This window comes from Sinohyriopsis cumingii, chromosome 17, assembly GCF_028554795.1.
Source record: "Sinohyriopsis cumingii isolate HCF-2022 chromosome 17, ASM2855479v2, whole genome shotgun sequence".
Classification (NCBI taxonomy): Eukaryota; Metazoa; Mollusca; class Bivalvia; order Unionida; family Unionidae; genus Sinohyriopsis; species Sinohyriopsis cumingii.
Window position 1 is genome coordinate 34,512,197 of NC_142977.1, and position 20,705 is coordinate 34,532,901.

Consider the following 20,705-nt stretch of genomic DNA (forward strand, 5'->3'; position numbering starts at 1 on the left):
CAGACTACATTTAGCATGGGTCCCAAAAAGTATTTTATAAAATTGATTTTAACAATTTATTTATTTATTTATTTATTTATTTATTTATTTATTTATTTATGTATAACGAATTGAATTAAAGATTAAATGGGAATGTTCTATGTGCTTATAGATTAGTTCAAGGCCAAGTTTCCAAGATGCAAGAAAGTTGTATTAGACATACTGTCATATCATTAACACAAGAAAACTTGCGTGTGTAGGTGTCACTTATATGATATAAAATGTTAACAGGAGAGAGTTGGCGTGCATAGGTGTCACTTATGTGATATATATATATATATATATATATATATATATATATATATATATATATATATATATATATATATATATATAATTGGTTATATTGTCAATGACTGAATATGTGTTTGCATGTTTTTCTACGAGGATTTATTTGCACAAATGTTTTTTTAATCACCTTTATTCATTCATTTATTCATCATTTGTGCAACAGTGCAATGTATATGAATCATGTATTATACTATGTGCATTTTTCATACGTCAAATTTCACATTTTGCTTTTTCATCAAATTATAACGTTTGTATTCCAAGCTTAAGGTGGTGACATAATACAATCTTTGTCAAATCGTCAATATTTACATATATGCTATAGACTGTTTATCCATTCATCGATAATACCAACAGTCAATATGATTAAGTTGTTAAAATTATAAATTCCTTCCTTGAAAACAATATAAATGAATGTGCGTATTTCTTGCGGTTCGCACAAAGTAGTTTTAATTGCTGAAATACTGTTGGACCAACGATGTTTAAATGCCAGTTGATTTTTATGTTAATTTCTAGTCATAATAGTTTCAAACAGAGCAACACTTGTTGATGTTAATTTCTAGACACACACACACAGTTTATGTTAATTTCTAGTCACAATAACTTAAAACACAGAAAGACTACTTCCTGTTCTTCAGTATATATTGCTGCATGCCTCTTAAGTCAACATTATATTAGCTTAGACAAATATTTTGCCTTTCACAAAGAATGCATATTTTTTCAAATTCTCTTAAAAAGATGAGAAGTAACGTATTCCTGAGTATGACATTCTCCTTTTCAGCAGGCTTTAACAGCAAAAGTAAACATATCGACAGACAAATACTTGAAGTCCTTTGGCTGTACATCATATATGGGCGTTCACAAGTGTATTGAACTGAAAGTTTAAATGCTTTAATGTTATGTTAAGAATTTGAGGATGTAAGGAAACTCTTCTTATTGACTCAGAGTATAACCATCTATTAATTAAGTTTGTTTTTGTCGAGGAGCTAATTATTTTAATTGACCCTGCCTGTGTGTACCACTCTTTCCGTAAACATTATGGAAAATCAACAACATGCATGGTATTATATTAGACAGCACACGGGTTCCTTATCTTACAACGTGTTGGATAACACATGTTTGCATAATGATGTTTGAGATAAATGAAATAGCAAGTATCAGTCAGTGTATTCTGATATTGAACACGGGGAAGTGTCAAATATAACTGTGCATTTTATAAAAACAAGGCCAATTTAACAGTATCACAGATTAATTAGCACGATGAATGATACTCTGAGAATGAGTAATAAGACCGAGTTAAATATCACAGAATTATTAGCATGATGTAATGAATGATGCTCTGAGAATGAGTAACAAGACCGAGTTAAATATCACATATTAATTAGCACGATGAATGAGACTGAGAATGAGTAACAAGATCGAGTTAAATATCACATATTAATTAGCATAATGAATGATACTCTGAGAATGAGCAAAAGACTGAGTTACAAATCACAGATTAATTAGCATGATGAATGATACTCTGAGAATGAGCAAAAAGACCGAGTTAAATATCGCATATTAATTAGCATGATGAATGATACTCTGGGAATGAGTAACAGTATCCCACATTAATCAGAAATAATGACACTACGAGATTTAAAGAACACGTTGGCATGTTTAGTTCATTGCCAAACGTTCCTTACTATTATAAAAGAATACAACGAATCCGCTGAATGTTGCTTAGGTGAACCACATATGTTACCATGAATAAGTATTTCAAGCGACCAAAAACTGTGAATGAGGGTTTCAAGAATGAAGATAACAAGCAAAACTCTGTTAGGTTTATAATGAGGGAATTTAATATCAAAGGTTTTGCGGACTGATTCCATTTTAAAAGTGTCTGGAGTAGCCATTTTAAGGAATTTAATCAAAAGCAGACAATCCATTCACCAAGTGCATTTTCATTCATTTATACCAGCATTAACATATTAAAGGTGTTATATTTATATTCGGACGTATTGGTTCATGAAAATTGCGAGATTCGCTAGGTTTGCAAACGTTTTGTAATTTTTGCATCATATAATTTAGTGCGTCAAAAATAGTATGTCACATATAGTTTAGTGTGTCACATATAAATAGTGTACCACATATAGTTTAGTGTGTCACATATAAATAGTGTGCCACATATAAATAGTGTGCCAAATATTATTCACGAAAGTAAAATTGTCTTGATAAACCTTCCTCTGCACTGAATGGGTCAAGTCGTTTCAACATGCATGCAGTCATCCCGCTGATGACAATTCCAATTGATATGTATAGGTGCGGAGAAATTTGCCGGTCGAAAAAAGAGTTCACGTGCTCTTAAAATTGACAATTAACACAAACACGGGAAAACCTATATCCGGTAGATTCAAACCGTAGGGTTTTGTCCATATTACCGTGCGAAAATTCTCAAACCGATGCATTTCCTTCTTATCTGAAATAAAGACTTCGAAAGACGGATACATTTAATGAGATATCATACATTTTAAGGGAAAAGGTTTTTTTGTTCATCAGATAACATGATTTCGGATTGGTTAATACAAACATGAGTTAGAAAATTCCTGATACTTACTCATACTGCGGACAGACCGTGAAATCCGGACATGACCGTGTCCTGGGAGTGTAGACTGGTTTACAGTACGACTGCTGAACTGGTACTGGACGCGCCATTTGTCTCTCTTCCATACAAACATGGCGTCTGTAAATAAACGACATAATTTATAATATCAATAATTTTGTTACACAATTAATAACCGCATATAGTTGTAAGTAATACATTTCTCAAACGAAGATTTGTTAAATGCAAAAACTTTAAACGTGATGTGTGTTTCAGTGTTAGATTGGAAATGTGACGAAATATAAAATAATTCACAGAACATGTTTTATTTTTATTTTTTAATGAAATGGCATAATCAAATTTACAAAAGAAACCGTTATTTAATTTCTCACCTCACATTTTAGGTTTGTTTTCGTATACTTTATTCTCGTCTAATATATACAAATAGAAAAGTGCATCCGACCTATTTATTGGTTGGTCATAATTGTTTTCTATTTCACTTTGACACACCTTTGTTTGAATATATGAAACTATTGACACAAGGGACATTCCACGAGAAAGAATTAAGAATTTTCCCCTGCAACAACTTATTATATAAAGAGCAATTACCTCTTCAATTATTCCATTTTTTTTTTCTATCAAATAATCTAAAATAACTCTGGGAACTCTGGTCTTATTCAGATCTTTGTTTTTTTCTTAAGTTACGGTTCCTTATTATATTTTAATGTGTAGGACATTTGCTTGTATCGAGTTAATGTACAGTGGATATTTCAGTCCTATCGAATGCGTGTATAGAAGGTAATTTGTCTCAATCGAGTTAATGTACAATGGATATTTCAGTCATATCGAATGCATGTACAGAAGGTAATATGACTCAATCGAGTTAATGTACAATGGATATTTCGGTCCTATCGAATACATGTACAGAAGGTAACATGGCTCAATCGAGTTAATGTACAATGGATATTTCAGTCATATCGAATGCATGTACAGAAGGTAATATAGCTCAATCGAGTTAATGTACAATGGATATTTCGGTCCTATCGAATGCATGTACAGAAGGTAATATGACTCTGTCGAGTTAATGTCCAGAAGATATTGAAGTTATATCCAGTGAATAACGGACATATCCATCATCGAGCCGGGAAAAATAATTGAACTTTCCACCCACGGGATGAAATATAAATGTTATTCACTCTGGACAAGCAAATTGTCTTTTTAATGGCGAGCAATATGTACAACAGATTGCTGAAGAAATAGATTTTCTTAATGTCAGCTGTTTACTTTATATTTTGTGCATATTTACACATAAAATATTAGCAATAACAAATTGTTTTCCTTAAATCAAGGCAAAGAGTACATAGACAAAAGCTCAATAAAAAATAAATATGTTGTGGGAACTGAATCTATTACTCTTGTATGACTCACTACTACAATGAGCAAGTGGAAAAATGGACGATCAGATTCCCTGGTCATAATGTTATCATTGACTATTGAGCACAGTCAAACATATTTCTTACAATACACTGCAGGGAATAATCAAAATACTTTCCATTAGAAAATACCATGGTTTAATGATTAAAAATTAACGGTGCGTTGAACGTTATTAGTTTTAATTTAAGTGAAACAGACCTTTGAAATGTAGCATTAATGTTCCCTCTAAATTATGAACCACAAAGACAATAATTTACTGTATTATTTTGTTCACGTTTTTAATCGTCTTTATTCATAACGACGCTAAAGTTAAGAAGATCTATGTGGTGTTAAAACGACATACTTTTTAAAATATATACCTTCAAAGGAAACAATTCTTTTTGATGATTCAATCTACTATATAATATCTAAACCCACCCGCCTTTACAAAACCTTAATATTCCACCCTTCTGAAGGAAAGGGAAACCTCTTCTTGCTGTACATCCATTTAGGTTTGACAAGTAAACTTAAACGTTGTGAAGTGAGGTTTCTACAGTAAGTGTGGTAGTCAATTACCGATTTATGAAATTAGTTTCAGCATCGTCTTTTCAAAGTTACACATTTTGCAAAATTTTGATAAGTGAAAATATGCTCTTGTTTGCCAGTCTAATTGAATAAATAGTATCTAGTTTTGAAGACAGAGGAAATATTATATTATTATGATCGAACGGACATAACTTCAAAATATTACATTCAAATGATCTGACCTATTTAATTTCCTCAGCATGGGTGGGTGTTTGTCTACAAAATTTAGTATCTCATGAAGAAATATTTACAAAACACAAAACAACCATAACAACATGAAAAACATGCGAAATGTCCATTTTGAAAGTCAGCATTTCAAAAAAGAGAGATCTTGCTGTAATTCAAAAGGAAGTATATGTTCATTTTTTTTTCTTCTTGAGGATAAACTTAGTTTCATGTCCACATGCAATTACAGAAGATGTTATAATATATTCTGTCTCATAACGATTATGTTATTTAGGTTCTCATAAGATTAAATCATCAAGATCAAAGTCAAGATTTTACTCAATTGTTGAAAAAGTAATTAAAGTTCGAAGGACTTTATATTTAACTTTAACTTAGTCAGTAACTATGCAAAATTTACTCTTCGAAAAATACACAAGCATGATAATTTAATCTATATATTTAAAACTTTTCTGCTTTTCTGTCCTCAAATAAGTGCATTGCATAAAAATACATTTCGTTCGAGGTAGCTTCTTTTTAAGTGTCATCGATCCATTTTGTCCAATTTTGTTGTGGAACTAAGTTGCCGGAAAACCCATGGTTAGCGAAGATGACATAGCTTGTTCAAGATTACAACATTATATTTGACGAGAGTCGCAATAATTGTTGTATTGAAGAAATCAACTTTACATGTTTAAAATGTGTTGCTCTTGCTTTCAACGCATTTCAATCTTAAGACCAACACTCCAAAACTGAACAAAAAACAAAAAGAAAGAAAAACAAACATTCCCCACAAAACACACTCAAATAATCAAGCATAATAACGTTGGTGTCCATTTATAACTAGGTCCTCTTGTCTTACGTCATCTGACCATGACTATGAGCAACAACAGCTGTAATTATGATGATACGTTTGCTTGCTTGGCCTGCCATGTTCTTAATATTTTGAGTTTTTGAGGGCAGGAGAGAATGGGCAATTACATTGTTGAACATCTGATCTTAAATTAAACGGAGGATGGACGGTTGAAGAAGGAGGTGAAGACCAGGCTAGACAGAAAGTACACTGGGAACCAGAATTTGGCAGCGTGTAAAACAAATTCCAGAATAGGATCACGGGACTGTTGACAGCTAATCAAATGCTGAAAGAGGGATCCATTTAAAACAACTGGAATTATAAACATGTATCAAATATATATCATAGTTCTTAAGTATTACCATACCTCTTACCGTTTTATGTCATCTAAGATAAAGATGTAATGTCTAATGCACTAGTCCTTACAAGGCATTTCACTCCACTTTGTCACTGATATATATATATATATATATATATATATATATATATATATATATATATATATGTATGCATGTGTGTGTGTGTGTGTGTGTGTGTGTATTATGTTGTCATTATCACACAAATATAATCTAACTTTACTTTAACTGAAAATTAAGTGAGACACGTAGAATTATTTGAATGTAAAGCATGTTAAAGCCTCTCACGGACCGCAAAGGTTCGTCATGACCAGCTATAGAAATAATTCAAGGAGGTTCATACATTTAATTTGAAATGAGTACTCAGCCATGGTTAAATGGCTTATACAAAATAGAAAAAGAAAATATCTTGCGCTAACTAATGGAGAAGATACATGTACAATTTTCATCTGGTCTGTCATTAATCAGTTATTGTTTGTTTTAAATAACAACACACGTTTGTACACTTGCTAGGAACCAGATGTACATTATTATCTGGTAAGTTTTTTTTTATCTGAATGATTTGTTGAAAGTTTTTTGTACTTCAGAACTATTTGGACAACATCTGTAATGACGAAACAATCTGAAATGTTGAATTGTATGAAGAAGAAACACGACTTTCATATATGTAGCTGACATATGCGTAACGAGCCTAGCGTTTCTTTTTATTATAATCATTATTGTGTGGAAGGATTCTAGCTTGAATATCTTCGTATCGCAGCCTTCTCACACCTGAAACAAACGGGTAGGTTTATTGCTTACTCACTCCTAAAACGAATGGGTGTGTTCGTGGCTTACTCACTCCCAAACGAATAGGTATGTTCGTGGTTTACTCAATCCCAGAACGAATAGGTGTGTTCGTGGCTTACTCACTCCCAAAATGAATGGGTGTGTTCGTGGCTTACTCACTCCCAGAACGAATAGGCGTGTTCGTAGCTTACTCACTCCTAAAACGAATAGGTGTGTTAGTAGCTTACTCACTCCTAAAACGAATAGATGAGCTCGTGGCTTACTCACTCCCAAAACGAAAGGTGTGTGTTCTTGGCTTACTCCTAAAACGAATGGGTGTGTTCGTAGCTTACTCAGAGCAGTTGTAGCAAGGTCAGCGAAGCCATCGCCATATATTTTAAAATACAAAGACAACTAATTAGCGAAATACCGATTAGAAACGTTCATTATTTAAAACAAATGCATGACCAAGAACTATCATAATTTATCGAGCGCCCTTGCCAGAATGTTTGAAGCTCACGCAGAAGGCAGCAATATTTGTAGATGGCTGGGTGTGAGTGAATCTAGTCTATCAACCATTATGTCTATGCACAGGCATACCGATCAAACGGTTTTAGGTTTGTATTCAGCAATAAAAACTATTTAAGTGTACTTACATGAAACTTTTGCGTAACCGTATAATAAACAGGTGACCGGTATCAAATTTGCTACCCTTTTCTGTCCGTCAACCAGTCATAAAGCGTTTGTAAAATGTAACTAGAGACCCACCAGACTCAGTGTTTACCTACAGAAGATTTCTGACCTGCACAATCAAAATTGTAACATTGTTTATGTCACCGTCGCTGGGAAAATGATATATATGTTTTACTATGCCATCACAGGCGAGACAAAAGTAAAATATATTGTTCAAATCTATGGACAGGCAAGAAAACTGACAAAATCATTAGTTATTAGCATTTCCTAAGTCAAATCAACAAATCTAGGTAAGCAAACAGAAGCCGATTCGTATTTATGCTGTAATGACATTGCAGAGTTCTCTGAATGTACTATTTGGCCGTCCAGTTGAATGGTTCTAGTTATTATTTTTGTTTTTTTACTGTGTAGCTCGCAGTGAAGAGGGAAGATGGATGGCACACACACCTTTTCCTGACTGTAAGTTTTAATTACAGCACAGATACGTATGCTAGCAAGAGTTCTGATACTTGATATGCAAAAATTGTCGAAATATGATATCGTCTCTAAAACTGACTAGGAAGAGATATTGCTGTATATTGCACTACTACAGTAGACATCAATCATTGACTATGTTTAATTCGACATGAACTCTATAACTGAAATAAAAGATGCTGGAGAATTACTTTGCTAATAAAACGTGGATGCAGGTGCTGAACTGTTAAACGTACACATACATAGCATTGAAATATATTGCCATGAAATACGGTGAAGAAAATGAATACATTCCCATGAAGACCCAGTGGAAACATTATGCTATATCAAAGAGTAAGAGCAAGTATTGACATGTGCATATGATTCGTATTTTTTCCAGACGTTAATGCAGGAACCTATTTATAGGATTTTCTTAACTTCATTTAAGATTCAGCACGCTGAACTGCCTTTTTAATACATTACGTGAATGCAGACCTGTAATTTGTGAAATTAAAGGTGTCAAATTATTATATAAAAATTGTCCGTGAATAGAAACCTTTTATCGTTGGTTAAAATTATAGCTTTGTTAAACTTTTCTCTCTATTACACAAATCTCCAGAAGAAAAATAATATTAAACTTGTTCTGTAATTTTTGTAAATCAACTTTTTTTATCTTTTCGTTTTTAAAAAGTGTACGTGATGGTACAAAATCATCTTAGGTAACGTTTATACTTAAAAAGGCAACCGTTATATCTTGATCAAGGCTCTAATTTCAATCTAGATTAGTCTTCTTTCAAATCAAACTAAGGAAAGATAACTTTCAAATCAAACTAAGGAAAGATAACTTTCAAATCAAACTAAGGAAAGATAACTTTCAAACCAAACACAAAATATTCTATTTTAGGCTAAACAAAACTTCCCAAGATTCTGAGTAGAAAACTGCTACTATCTGAAATTTAGAATTTAAATGTGTCCCGCAGAGCAATGCAGCCACCACGCTGTGGTATCACATATTCTTAAGATAGCTTGCTTCGTTGATTTTCGTTCCATTTTACAATAAAGTCATTATTCTGGTCTTGACAGACTTTGTCGTCTATTGCCATGTTATTTCAAGTGAATTGGTTCTGATGTAGAGCATATAGGATATGGTTTTCATTTGTAAAAGATCACAAACTCTTGGAAATCAACTTCAGTATCTTGAAAAGAGTTAGTAGATAAAAGATTTTTCCGGCTCGGTCCCACACAGGAGGTGAGCCCAAAATACCTCAGGAACCACAAAAAGCGTTGTCATGCACCATCTAGGCTGGTAAAAATGGGTTTGGCTCACCTTCTCACCAGCAACACCGTTCCGGTGGCCTAGTGGTTAGAGCGTCTGCCTCGGATGCGGGAGATCGTGGGTTCGATCCCTAGCCGAGTCATACCAAAGACTTACAAAAATGGTTGTTGTTGTTGTAGGGTTTATTGCCATTTTTCAGCACACGATAGGCTATATATGGTGGCCAGTATTAATGGTGGAGGAAGAACCCGGGAAATCCCCGGAAAGAACCACATACCCACATTGGCTGAATCCGAGACTCGAACCGGCGCAGACAGAGGTGAGATGGCAGTGATCCGTAACGGAGAGCGCTTTAGACCACTCGGCCACTCGGGGCCCCCAACAAAAATGGTACGCTCAGCACTAAGAGGTTAGTGTTAGGACAGGTCAGCCTGGTGTCAGGATTGGGTGGGACATCATGCTACATGTCTGCGGCATGATGTCCCAGTGCTAGACAACGCTATAAACTGCCACACTGCAGACATCGTAGCGATATGACTGAATTTGTTTTATAGCTACGTTAAAAATCTAAGTCACACACACACACACACACACACACACACACACACACGCCAGCCCTGATGTCTCTATATTGTTTTTACTAACGCGACAGTGGCGAAGATGATTTGTGAAGAAATGCACCTGCTTAGTGAATGGAGGTATGAGATTTACCACTCAGCGATTGCCTCCCATTTGTTTTCAGTATAAAGTGTCACATCTCGGCGCTCGTCACATGTGCCTCAAAGACGAAATCTTTCGTCAGCAACATTTTGGTACACAGAGATAATGTTCGTGTCTATGACGTCAGAGGATTCTTTACTATCTGCTCGCTCAAGCGTGTATTACTTCCTGATTAAACGAAACAGTAGTGGGAGTGAGGTTGGGCCCTGCGTATTTGTTTGGTGAGGGGTGGAAAAATAAAACAAGTCCTTGAGGCTCTGAAAAAACAATTCGTGCCAATATTGCATCTCGCACTCCACTTTTTGCTGCTAGTGAGCGGCCAGTTAAGGCGTGAATGGTATGGGTATTTCAGTGGTCTTTCGGTAGGCTTACTGGCATGATTTTTGATGTGGTAGTTAACAAGAGGAAAGAGAATCATGCGAGGGTCTGCTTACAATGAATGAATTCGGCATGTCTCTAAAACGGATGGAAAAAAGAAAATGTCCTGGCTCAGATGGATTCTCTGTAGAGTTCTTTAAATTCTTTTGGAAGTCTCTTGGGAGATTTATATGCAGATCAATAAATTATGGATATACTGTAGGAAAACTTTAAGATTTTCAGACTCAAGGAGTCATCACATGTCTACCAAAAGAAGAAAAAGACAGAAGATATTGTAAAAGCTGGAGACCTATAGCAATTTTAAATATCGACTATAAGATTTGCGTTGGAAGCCATTGCATCTAGGATTAAAAAGGTTCTTCCATCAATAGTCATTGATGCTCAAAAAGGATATATGAAGGATAGAGTCATTGGAGAAAACACCAGGTTATTATACGATATCATGGGTCTACTTGAGAATGAAAAAAGATATGGTTTATTATTGTTAATAGACTTTGAAAAAGCCTCTGACTCAATTAACTGGAACTTTGTGGAAGAGGCTTTACAATCATTTATCTTTGGTGATCCCGCTTGTAAATGGTTTAAACTGGTATAGAAAAGGGCATATGTCATCTTTTTATAGACTTCAAAGAGGATGTCGTCAAGGAGATTCCCTTGCATTTATTTGTTTATCATTGGGGTTGAGATTTTAGCTCTAACTTTAAATCAAAATGTGGATGTACGGGGACTGATCTTTTAACGTCAGTGAATATAAATTGGGTCAGTAAGCCGATGACGCTTTTATTTTTCTCGATGGATCTCAAGTTTCTCTTAAAGCAACTATGAATATCTTGCAACTTTTCTTCTTTTTCTATTATCTGGACTTAAATGTAACATAACAAAAACAAAAGCTAGTTGGATTTGTAACAGGAATTTTTTTTAATGAAAGAATATGTCCCGAAATGGGCTTAATTTGGTCCTCTTCTAACTTTTCACTCCTTGGCATAGCTTTTTCTCCAGATTTACAACAAATGGAGGAAGTTAATTATACGAATAAAGTAACAAAGGCAAAACGAAAACTGGCAAGCTGGAGTCAAAGACATCTGTCAATAATTGGTAAGGTAATTGTTGTAAAAACTATTGTTCTGCCCATGTTCATGCATCTTTTTTTTGCAGCACTTCCAAATCCATAAGCAAAAGGTGAAGCAGAACTAAATCGAACATCATTTAAATTTCTATAGGGTGGAAAAGTAGAAAGAATAAAACGTGATATACTAGTATCCCCAGAAAACGAGGGAGGACTAAATATGATACACATATTTTTATTCATTAGGTATATTAAGATAAGATGGGTAAAAAGATTGCTGGAAAAGGAAAAAATGGAACGTGGCAGAACTTAGTCAATACAACTATACTCAGAAATAAAAAGGATATTTGGAATTTAGGGAGAAAGAAATTAGAAGAATTTAGTAAGCTCATTAACAACAGTTTTTGGAGAGATGTAATTTTGGCAGTATCTGATTGGAAAGAGGAAGTGCAAACTCCAAACGAGTATCTATCCATGAGCATTTTAAATTTTGTCCCCCTAAAATGTTCTATCAATACAAATCCTGGACAGAAGACGGTTTTGAAATTCTGAATGATCTAGTAGATGATCGCGGTAATTTAATACATTTCAAAATAATCAAACAAAAAACTAGAAGCGATGATTTCTTGAAATACTTTTCTTTAATACCCAAAATTCCTAAAGCATGAAAAAACGACATACAAATATTTAGCACATGATAAGCAGGATGAAAAAATAATGAACTTGCAAAATCAAAATTCACTAAAGTTTGTTTACAAAGATCTTTTTTAAAATAAAGCTAAAAGGCAACACACTGCTAAGAAAGAAACTTGGATGCAAGTATTTAATAAAAATATTAGTGAGGAGCGGTCTGAGATTTATAGCCGGGCGAAATGCTGTACCAAGGATACCAAGTTGATCTCTTTTAACTTTAAATTAATCCATAGAATAATCGCTACTAATGATTTTCTTAAAAGAATTAACATATTAGACGACAACAAATATACTTTATGTAAGAGTGAAAATGAAAGTATTGAGCATCTCTTCTATGATTGTAGTATTACTTCACAGTTTTAGTACCGTTTTATTGAACGTTTTGCACCTTTGAGCCGAAATATTGCACATTTGTCCAAAAAAGAAACATTTTTAGGAAGTGAACAACTGGACAGTTTGTGTAATTTCTTGCTTATTTTGGCAAAATATTATATTTATAATTGCGTATTCAATATGAAAACTCCTTCTATTTATGCTTTTAAGCAAATAGCTGCAATGCACAAGAACACTGAACAATGCACTGCTAAGGTAATAAAAAAGAGGACCAACTTCTTCAAAAATGGACCTCAATAATAAACATGTAACTTGTATCTGATTTGATGGTAAACAGGAACAAAATGCTGTAATATAACGAAGTCCATGTCACCTAGATTGTGTGCCATATGCATGTGTGCATGCGTCTGTGTGTGTGTTTTTTTTTCTTTCTTTTTCTGTAGATTATATTATTATCCCTAGATTATCTGATAACGGGAAATGTTTGATTGTAAGGTGACCTTGGGATGGTTCCCCGACCCAGTGGTCAACCTATTACGGAGTTAATAAAAAAAACCTGATTTGTTTCGAAAACAAAATTTTGTGTAGGGTAGAAGTCCCGCTTTGGTGGCTTATAAGGATAAAATAGAATTGCCATATTCTCGTTCTGTATTGCAAACATATTAGTACCCGAGCACGTGTGTCCACCTCATTCCGAATACATACCTTGCTTGTGGGGTAAAATGGATTAAATGCGTCGTGGTCAGCAGAAAGCCCAAAACGTGCTAAACCATTAAGGCCGATTTGTGTTGAGAATCGTGATAAATCGAACGTTGTCTGCAATTATTTTGCTATCTACGTAATTGTTCATGGTCTCGTCTTGGGGTTTGGTGGGATCTGTCATACACGCACGAACGTCTGAATATGTCCACAGGCATTGTCGTGGCGACACGTTTACACTGTACCAAAAAAAGGTCCAATTCCAAATTAGCGTCGGGGGACAGATAACGTCGTCTTCATCAATGTTGTCGGAATGAGGGTGCGTCAAGAGCACTTAACACTGTGATCGATATGCAACCACAAAGCAGCTAATCGGTTTTTATTTATTTTGTCAACCTGGATCTTGGACAGCGACAGTGACTGTGGGCCACGCCGACCAGTTTTGTGAAGATGCAAAGTAAGCTCAGGATGCAGCACAGTCTCGAAGTTGATGAAGTCTCGTAGTGCTGCGTTGTGCCCTTTTCTAAAAATTTTGGCGTGTTTGGTGGCGGCATCAACGACTCGGTGGGAGGATAGTACCACCAGCTATACCAACCTCTCCTGAACACTGCTGCCTTGTCTGCTTCTACCATAGCTTTAATAGCAGGGAAAAGCAGGTTCACAAAACCGCACGGTTTTCAGGGCTGAGACCAAATGTTCAAGGATTATGCTACGCTTTGCCTTAAATGCTTGACATAGCTGGACTTAACAGTGGGACACGCCCATAACGGTTTCTGGAGCAGAACCGCAAAGAAGATCCGTGGTAGGCCTTTATGGCCTTTCCAAACTAGCCTTTGGAGAGGGAGTTGTCTCTAATATGTCCAATGAATTGACTGCGAGGGTATATGCGGTTTGTCTGTGGCGTTTAAATGGTGTTACTGTATGGGCCTCGAAGAATTTCATTCACCCGCCATCGCCCTCAGTCATGTAAATGTAATCGATTAAAACCAGGGGCGGGCCGTTGATTGCATATGCCTGTTTTAGCATAAGATTAACTGTACTGAAATCAAATGGAAATGATGAAATTAATGTACTCACAGCTGTAAACCTAATAATTCAAGATCAGCAACACTCTAAATCTAAGTTGAAATTAAGCTAAAAATGTGAATGGTAGAGTGTGAAATGCTTTTCAAAATAGATAAACTGACGAACACTTGACTATGTCTTCGCCTAAGCAGCGATAAACCTTGTATCATAATGCCATTGGGGGAAACCAAAACCTCTTCTCATATTGTTTTTCCCATATGCGGTAAGAAACGTCCTTGGGCATATTTTCGGATGGGACATAGTACTGCAAATAAATGTTACAGTTTTGTAGAGCATTTACCGCTCATTGGGACATTCACAGATGATAATGTCACACAGAAAATGAACTCACATGTAGTTAACGGCAATACTACAGGAGATGTCACATTTAAACATCACTTAACAGCTTCGAATATAACAATGTTACATTTCTAATACTAACTGGTTTTGTTTTACTATTTAAAATTGAAAGTGGTCGAAATGTGTCTTTAATACATTTTAGATTTTCATTGAATAATTAAACACCTTTCTTTATCAATTTAATGGTACATGGTGATTTTTCCCACGCAGATGCTACTTTGTCTCAACTGTTTTCATCTTGTATTTTGCATGTTATTTCTAATGTATATTAACAGATTCGTGCAAACCGAAACGAAACCAGATAAACGTGTAAGAGGTTTTCAGAGATTTGTTTGAGCGAATGATTTCTTTGCAATACTGAGTAGCTGTACGGTTGCTTGGCAATAATATACGCAAGCATCTGGAAATGCCGAATCATGTTAGAGCGGTATGCTATAAGTATGTAAGTGGCACAAGCGCTATGTTCTACGTTAAATGAATGATTATAATATTTCTCATGGTGTGTGTGTCGTACGGGTCACACAAAGGGTATCGGTGGCTACTATGTGTCGTACGGGTCACACAAAGGGTGTCGGTGGCTACTGTGTGTCGTACGGGTCACACAAAGGGTGTCGGTGGCTACTGTGTGTCGTACGGGTCACACAAAGGGTGTCGGTGGCTACTGTGTGTCGTACGGGTCACACAAAGGGTGTCGGTGGCTACTGTGTGCCGTAAGGGTCACACAAACGGTATCGGTGGCTACTGTGTGTCGTGCAGGTCACACAAAGGGTGTCGGTTGCTACTCTGTGCCGTAAGGGTCACACAAAGGGTATCGGTGGCTACTGTGTGTCGTACGGGTCACACAAAGGGTGTCGGTGGCTACTCTGTACCGTAAGTGTCACGCAAAGGGTGTCGGTGGCTACTGTGTGTCGTACGGGTCACACAAAGGGTGTCGGTGGTTACTGTATGCCGTAAAGGTCACACAAAGGGTGTCGGTAGCTACTGTGTGCCGTAAGGATCACACAAAGGGTGTGGGTGGCAGACGAGCATGCATCCTACAGAACTATTGCAGCAAAAAGCTTTGAAGCTGCCACATTTTAAATAAAGATTTTGTACTTGCATATTCGGGCCCATGTGGTACATAATTTAAAACAAATTTTCATAACAGAAATAGATCAGAAGTAAGTAAAAAATTATCGAGAGCTTAGTACTTAAGGGACTCGTTTTAATATCCCCAAACACTCAACTCGTATCTCAAAGTTTCAAGCCTATATTGAACTATTTCTTGGGAGGGACTTGCGTGAGAATTGTACCCGCGTGCTAGCGAACGGATATAGATGATAACATTTTTGTGTGCTTTATTTAGAAATGCTTCAGAGCAATTTTAGGACCGGAACTATATTTGCTGTTGAGAGAGAGAGAGAGAGAGAGAGAGAGAGAGAGAGAGATGTATATGCTAACACAATTGTTTAATTATTCTGTCGAGTATGATGTTTATTTTTATCGGATGAAAGGCGCTTGCCTCGATTAGCTTGCAGAACCAGAGGGCCAGGTACTTTATTTAAAACTATATATATATATATATATATATATATATATATATATATATATATATATATATATATATATATATATATATATATATATATATATATGACATATAGGCCCACAAGGCACTACTATTTAAGAGAGAAAGTATCAAAGATCCAGCAGCAATCAGACTTGCTTACGTAAATCTCTCCAAAAGCCTAGTCCTGCCGAGTTTAAAGCAAGCGTAGGACATCTCCACTTTCTTTGTGCCGGAACGTTTGTCAGAGTCTTTTACTTTTCCTGAACATGTAAGCCTCAGGAGCTACGACTGAACAATATGCTCTTATTTGCCACACAAAGTTGCAGAGAAAACTTTTACCACATTGTATCGTATCTTCTAATATTTATGTAACTAACAATTTACACAACAAATTGTATTAGTCATAAATCAAAGTGTAGTTATAGAAAAAAGAAGCAATATCACTAAATAAACTCTACATACTTGCACATTTAATATTCTCAACAAAATTAACAAAATATGTTAAAAGCATCTTACAGGGATATCAAATTAATCTTACAATGTTTTTTAATTTTTTTATATGTAAACTATATGATGCTGAGCAGACACGTGCAAAACATGTTACTCAAAGAGTGTCTCTAATTAGATTATAAAAAGTTTGTTTCAGTGACGTTTTCCTTGACGTAGGTTATCTGTAAAAACACTGTGATTGACGCATATTTAAACACTTACGCCACTCTAACTTAACTTTAAGGACATGCATGAGAGAGAGAGAGAGAGAGAGAGAGAGAGAGAGAGAGAGAGTTGATAAGTATCGTTAGTATTGACACTGTACACTGTATTTATGATGAGCTGAAGATATGAATTTGATATGTTCCGTTATGATTTTTTACGTAATAATTTTTGCCGAGTGATATAGTTATTAAGGCACGAGTGCTCGTTTCAAATTTGACGTGTGTAGCATTAGACTTTTTCTATAAATCATCACGTCAAGTTTTGTAGGTTTTCCAAGCTTCTCAGATGCAATAACATTATCTAACAGTTGTCGGATTTCGCAAACTTTATCACTGCAGGTGCAGAAAATATTTCTCACAGATAAACAGAAGAAAAAATGGACAGAGATTTAATTTACCATGCAGTGGACACGAGACTTGCATTTCCTGGAAGGAGATCTGTACTTGCATTTTCTAAATAAATACCTTATGATATGGGGGTTGTGATCAAATTCTATTTGGCAGACATAACAGGTCACAAAGCTTCCTTGCATTACAAGAAAGTTGGAATTTTGGATAAAATCTTTATAAAGCTACATTTTAGACCTTTATTTGGTATAAACAAAGAATGTATATAAAGCCGACGACTTTTTAAAATCAGTCCATACAAATGTCCACATTCTTGATACCTGAGAGACTTTACTGCCTTTGTAGAAATCGCCAGCCAGAATAGATGTCAGGTGTAATATAAGGACCAACATGAGGATGAGTAAAACACATTCCGACGACATGTGCCATTCCGACATTTGAAACAGGCGGATATAAAGAAACAAAAAAACAAAAAACATTAGCAGACTCAAAATATGTTTTGGTATCATAGCAAATGCACGCCTTATCATTGGGTTGAATGTTATAATTTGTGGCAGTAATATCCCAGATACGAGCTTCCGTTGGAAATGTTGACGTCACTCTGACGCTATGATATTCATAGTTTGGCAGTGTCATAGAGAATTGCTCCTTTTAACGCTAGTCATGTTGCAAACAAGATAAGCCATGATCTGCAGTCGCATAATGCTCGTACAGATCAGGGTCTATCTTGCATGATTTACTGACTACTCATAGCAAACCGTAGCGACCAAAGTCGGTCTAAGCATTATGCGACGACAGAACTGGGTCTGTGTAGATTGCAGTTAGAATCAACAGACGAGTATATACGGTAAAGTTTAGTCAGTTTCAAACACAAATTTCAAAATTGTGTTAGAATACTTATAAATTCACTCTGAGTACAGTAATATGCTTATGTTATCGGTCATTAGTCGAATTGGTGATGGCGTCATAGGATATTGTTAAACGGATATTTGAGATAATGGAACCACTATTAATTGGGTAAAACGGATATTTGAGATAATCAAAATACCATTAAATCAGTAAAATGGATATTTGAGACAATGAAACCACCATAAGCTGAGTAAATGAATATAATTAAACCACCAATAGCTGACTATATGTATCACCTAACTCCCTAAAACATCCAAGAAACATTCGCCTGGTATTAAAACATATTTTCAAATAAAATGGAGAGAGAACACAACAATCGCCAGCTGTGCAAATGTATTATGCGAATATTTTCAATAAATGTGAAATACAAGAAATCATTCGCCAGATGTGTGTTGCATCTAATAGTATATTTGAACATTGAAGTTATTAGTTTTAATTGGACTCAGTCAATTTGAAACCCCAACAAAAACTGTTTTCACTTTCAAGTTTGACTCAGTTTGGCCTCCAAAAATATGATAAAACGTCAGTTCTCACTTGGCCTCCAAAAATATAATAAAACGTGAGTTCTCACTTGGCCTCTAAAAATATAATAAAACGTGAATTCTCACTTGGCCTCCAAAAATTTAATGAAACTTGAGTTCTCAATGAGCCTTCAAATATATAATAAAACTTGAGTTCTCACTTGGCCTCCAAAAATATAATAAAACTTGAGTTCTCAATGAGCCTTCAAATATATAACAAAACCTGAGTTCTCACTTGGCCTCCAAAAATATAATAAAACGTTAGTTCTCACATGGCCTCCATAGATATAATAAAACTTGAGTTCTCACTTGGCCTCCAAAAATATAATAAAACGTGAGTTCTCACTTGGCCTCCAAAAATATATTAAAACGTGAGTTCTCACTTGGCCTCCAAAAATATAATAAAACGTGAGTTCTCACTTTCAAATTGGACTTAATAAAGTCAATAAAACTTGAGGTTCTCACTTTCAAATTGGATTCAGTTAAGTAGATAAATTGTCATCATAAAATCCATAATGGAAAGAACTGATGCCAGAAGTAGTTAGAGACCATGATGCCAACATCAGTTTTGTTTTGTTTTCGAAGTTTGAAAATTTGTTAAAGATTGTGTATATTTTCTGTCAGAGAGATTTTGTTGACAGTATTCTAAATGTATATACATATTTCTGAACTGCATTCAATATACAAGAATACGCATAGTATGTGCAATAAAATGCAAAGGAAATGACACATTGTGCAGACATGCAATGTATCAATAGAAAACAAAAATTAAAAAGAAATAATTGATTAAAAACCCAGGTTATTAAAACATATTAACAAATTTATCCAGGAATATATGATTGCAAAATATTAGTATGCAAGGTCAAAAACATCTTTTTTTGTGGCATTTGTTTAATATACATTTGTATAATAGACATGTAGAGTATTTGTATAATAGACATGTATAGTATTTGTATAATAGACATGTATGGTATTTGTATAATAGACATGTATAGTATTTGCATAATAGACATCTATGGTATTTGTATAATAGCATGTATAGTATTTGCATAATATACATGTATGGTATTTGTATAATAAACATGAATATTATTTGCATAATATAAATGAATATTATTTATATAATAGACATGCATGGTATTTGTATAATATACATGTATATTATTTGGATACTAGACATGTATGGTATTTGTATAATAGACATTTATGGTATTTGTATAATAGACATGTATGGTATTTACATAATAGACATGTATAGTATTTGTATAAAAGACATGTATAGTATTTATATAATGAACATGTCTAGTATTTATATAATAGACATGTATAGTATTTGTATAATAGACATGTATGGTATTTGTATAATAGACATAAAATAAGTTATTGAAAAGAGCGAAAATCAACAAGTTTTGTAAAATTCAACAAATAATGTATTTCTCTAGAATACAAAGTGAAAATGTCCAAGGAACGTACGGTATTGCCAATTAAATCCCAAATAATCCGAGAATTACTAAGGCAAGTCCGAATGCATACAGGTCTGAATAAACTTTAATGGTATTCTAAATAATTTCCAACGCTGAAGGTACTGATGTACCTGTAGTGGCCTGTAGTCTCTATTTAACGAATGTACCAGGGTCCTGAACTGCCAACATTCCTTTGTTAGACTATAGTAATATAATCGAAGGTTTCCTTTTTTAAATTCATTATAATTCCCAGTTTATGTCTCTTTTCAAGTATATTATGGAGCACCTTGTATTTCCAGAGAAGAATATATGAATTAAATAATTTCAGCACAAATCAAACATTGAATACAACACATGATTCTGCCTCAAAATCTTTAAGCACGAATGAATAATATCTAGATTAACAAAATTATAAAATAAA

At 34.7% G+C, this 20,705-nt stretch overlaps 1 protein-coding gene across 1 annotated transcript in view; it reads right to left on the minus strand.

The window, feature by feature from the left end:
* LOC149778407 (epidermal growth factor-like protein 7) overlaps positions 1-20,705 on the minus strand; it is a 66,065-nt gene that overhangs the window by 12,143 nt on the left and 33,217 nt on the right. The window contains exon 2 of the mRNA XM_089939226.1: positions 2,924-3,049. Coding sequence (XP_089795352.1) covers positions 2,924-3,049 — 126 coding nt within the window. The remainder of the gene's footprint in view (positions 1-2,923; positions 3,050-20,705) is intronic.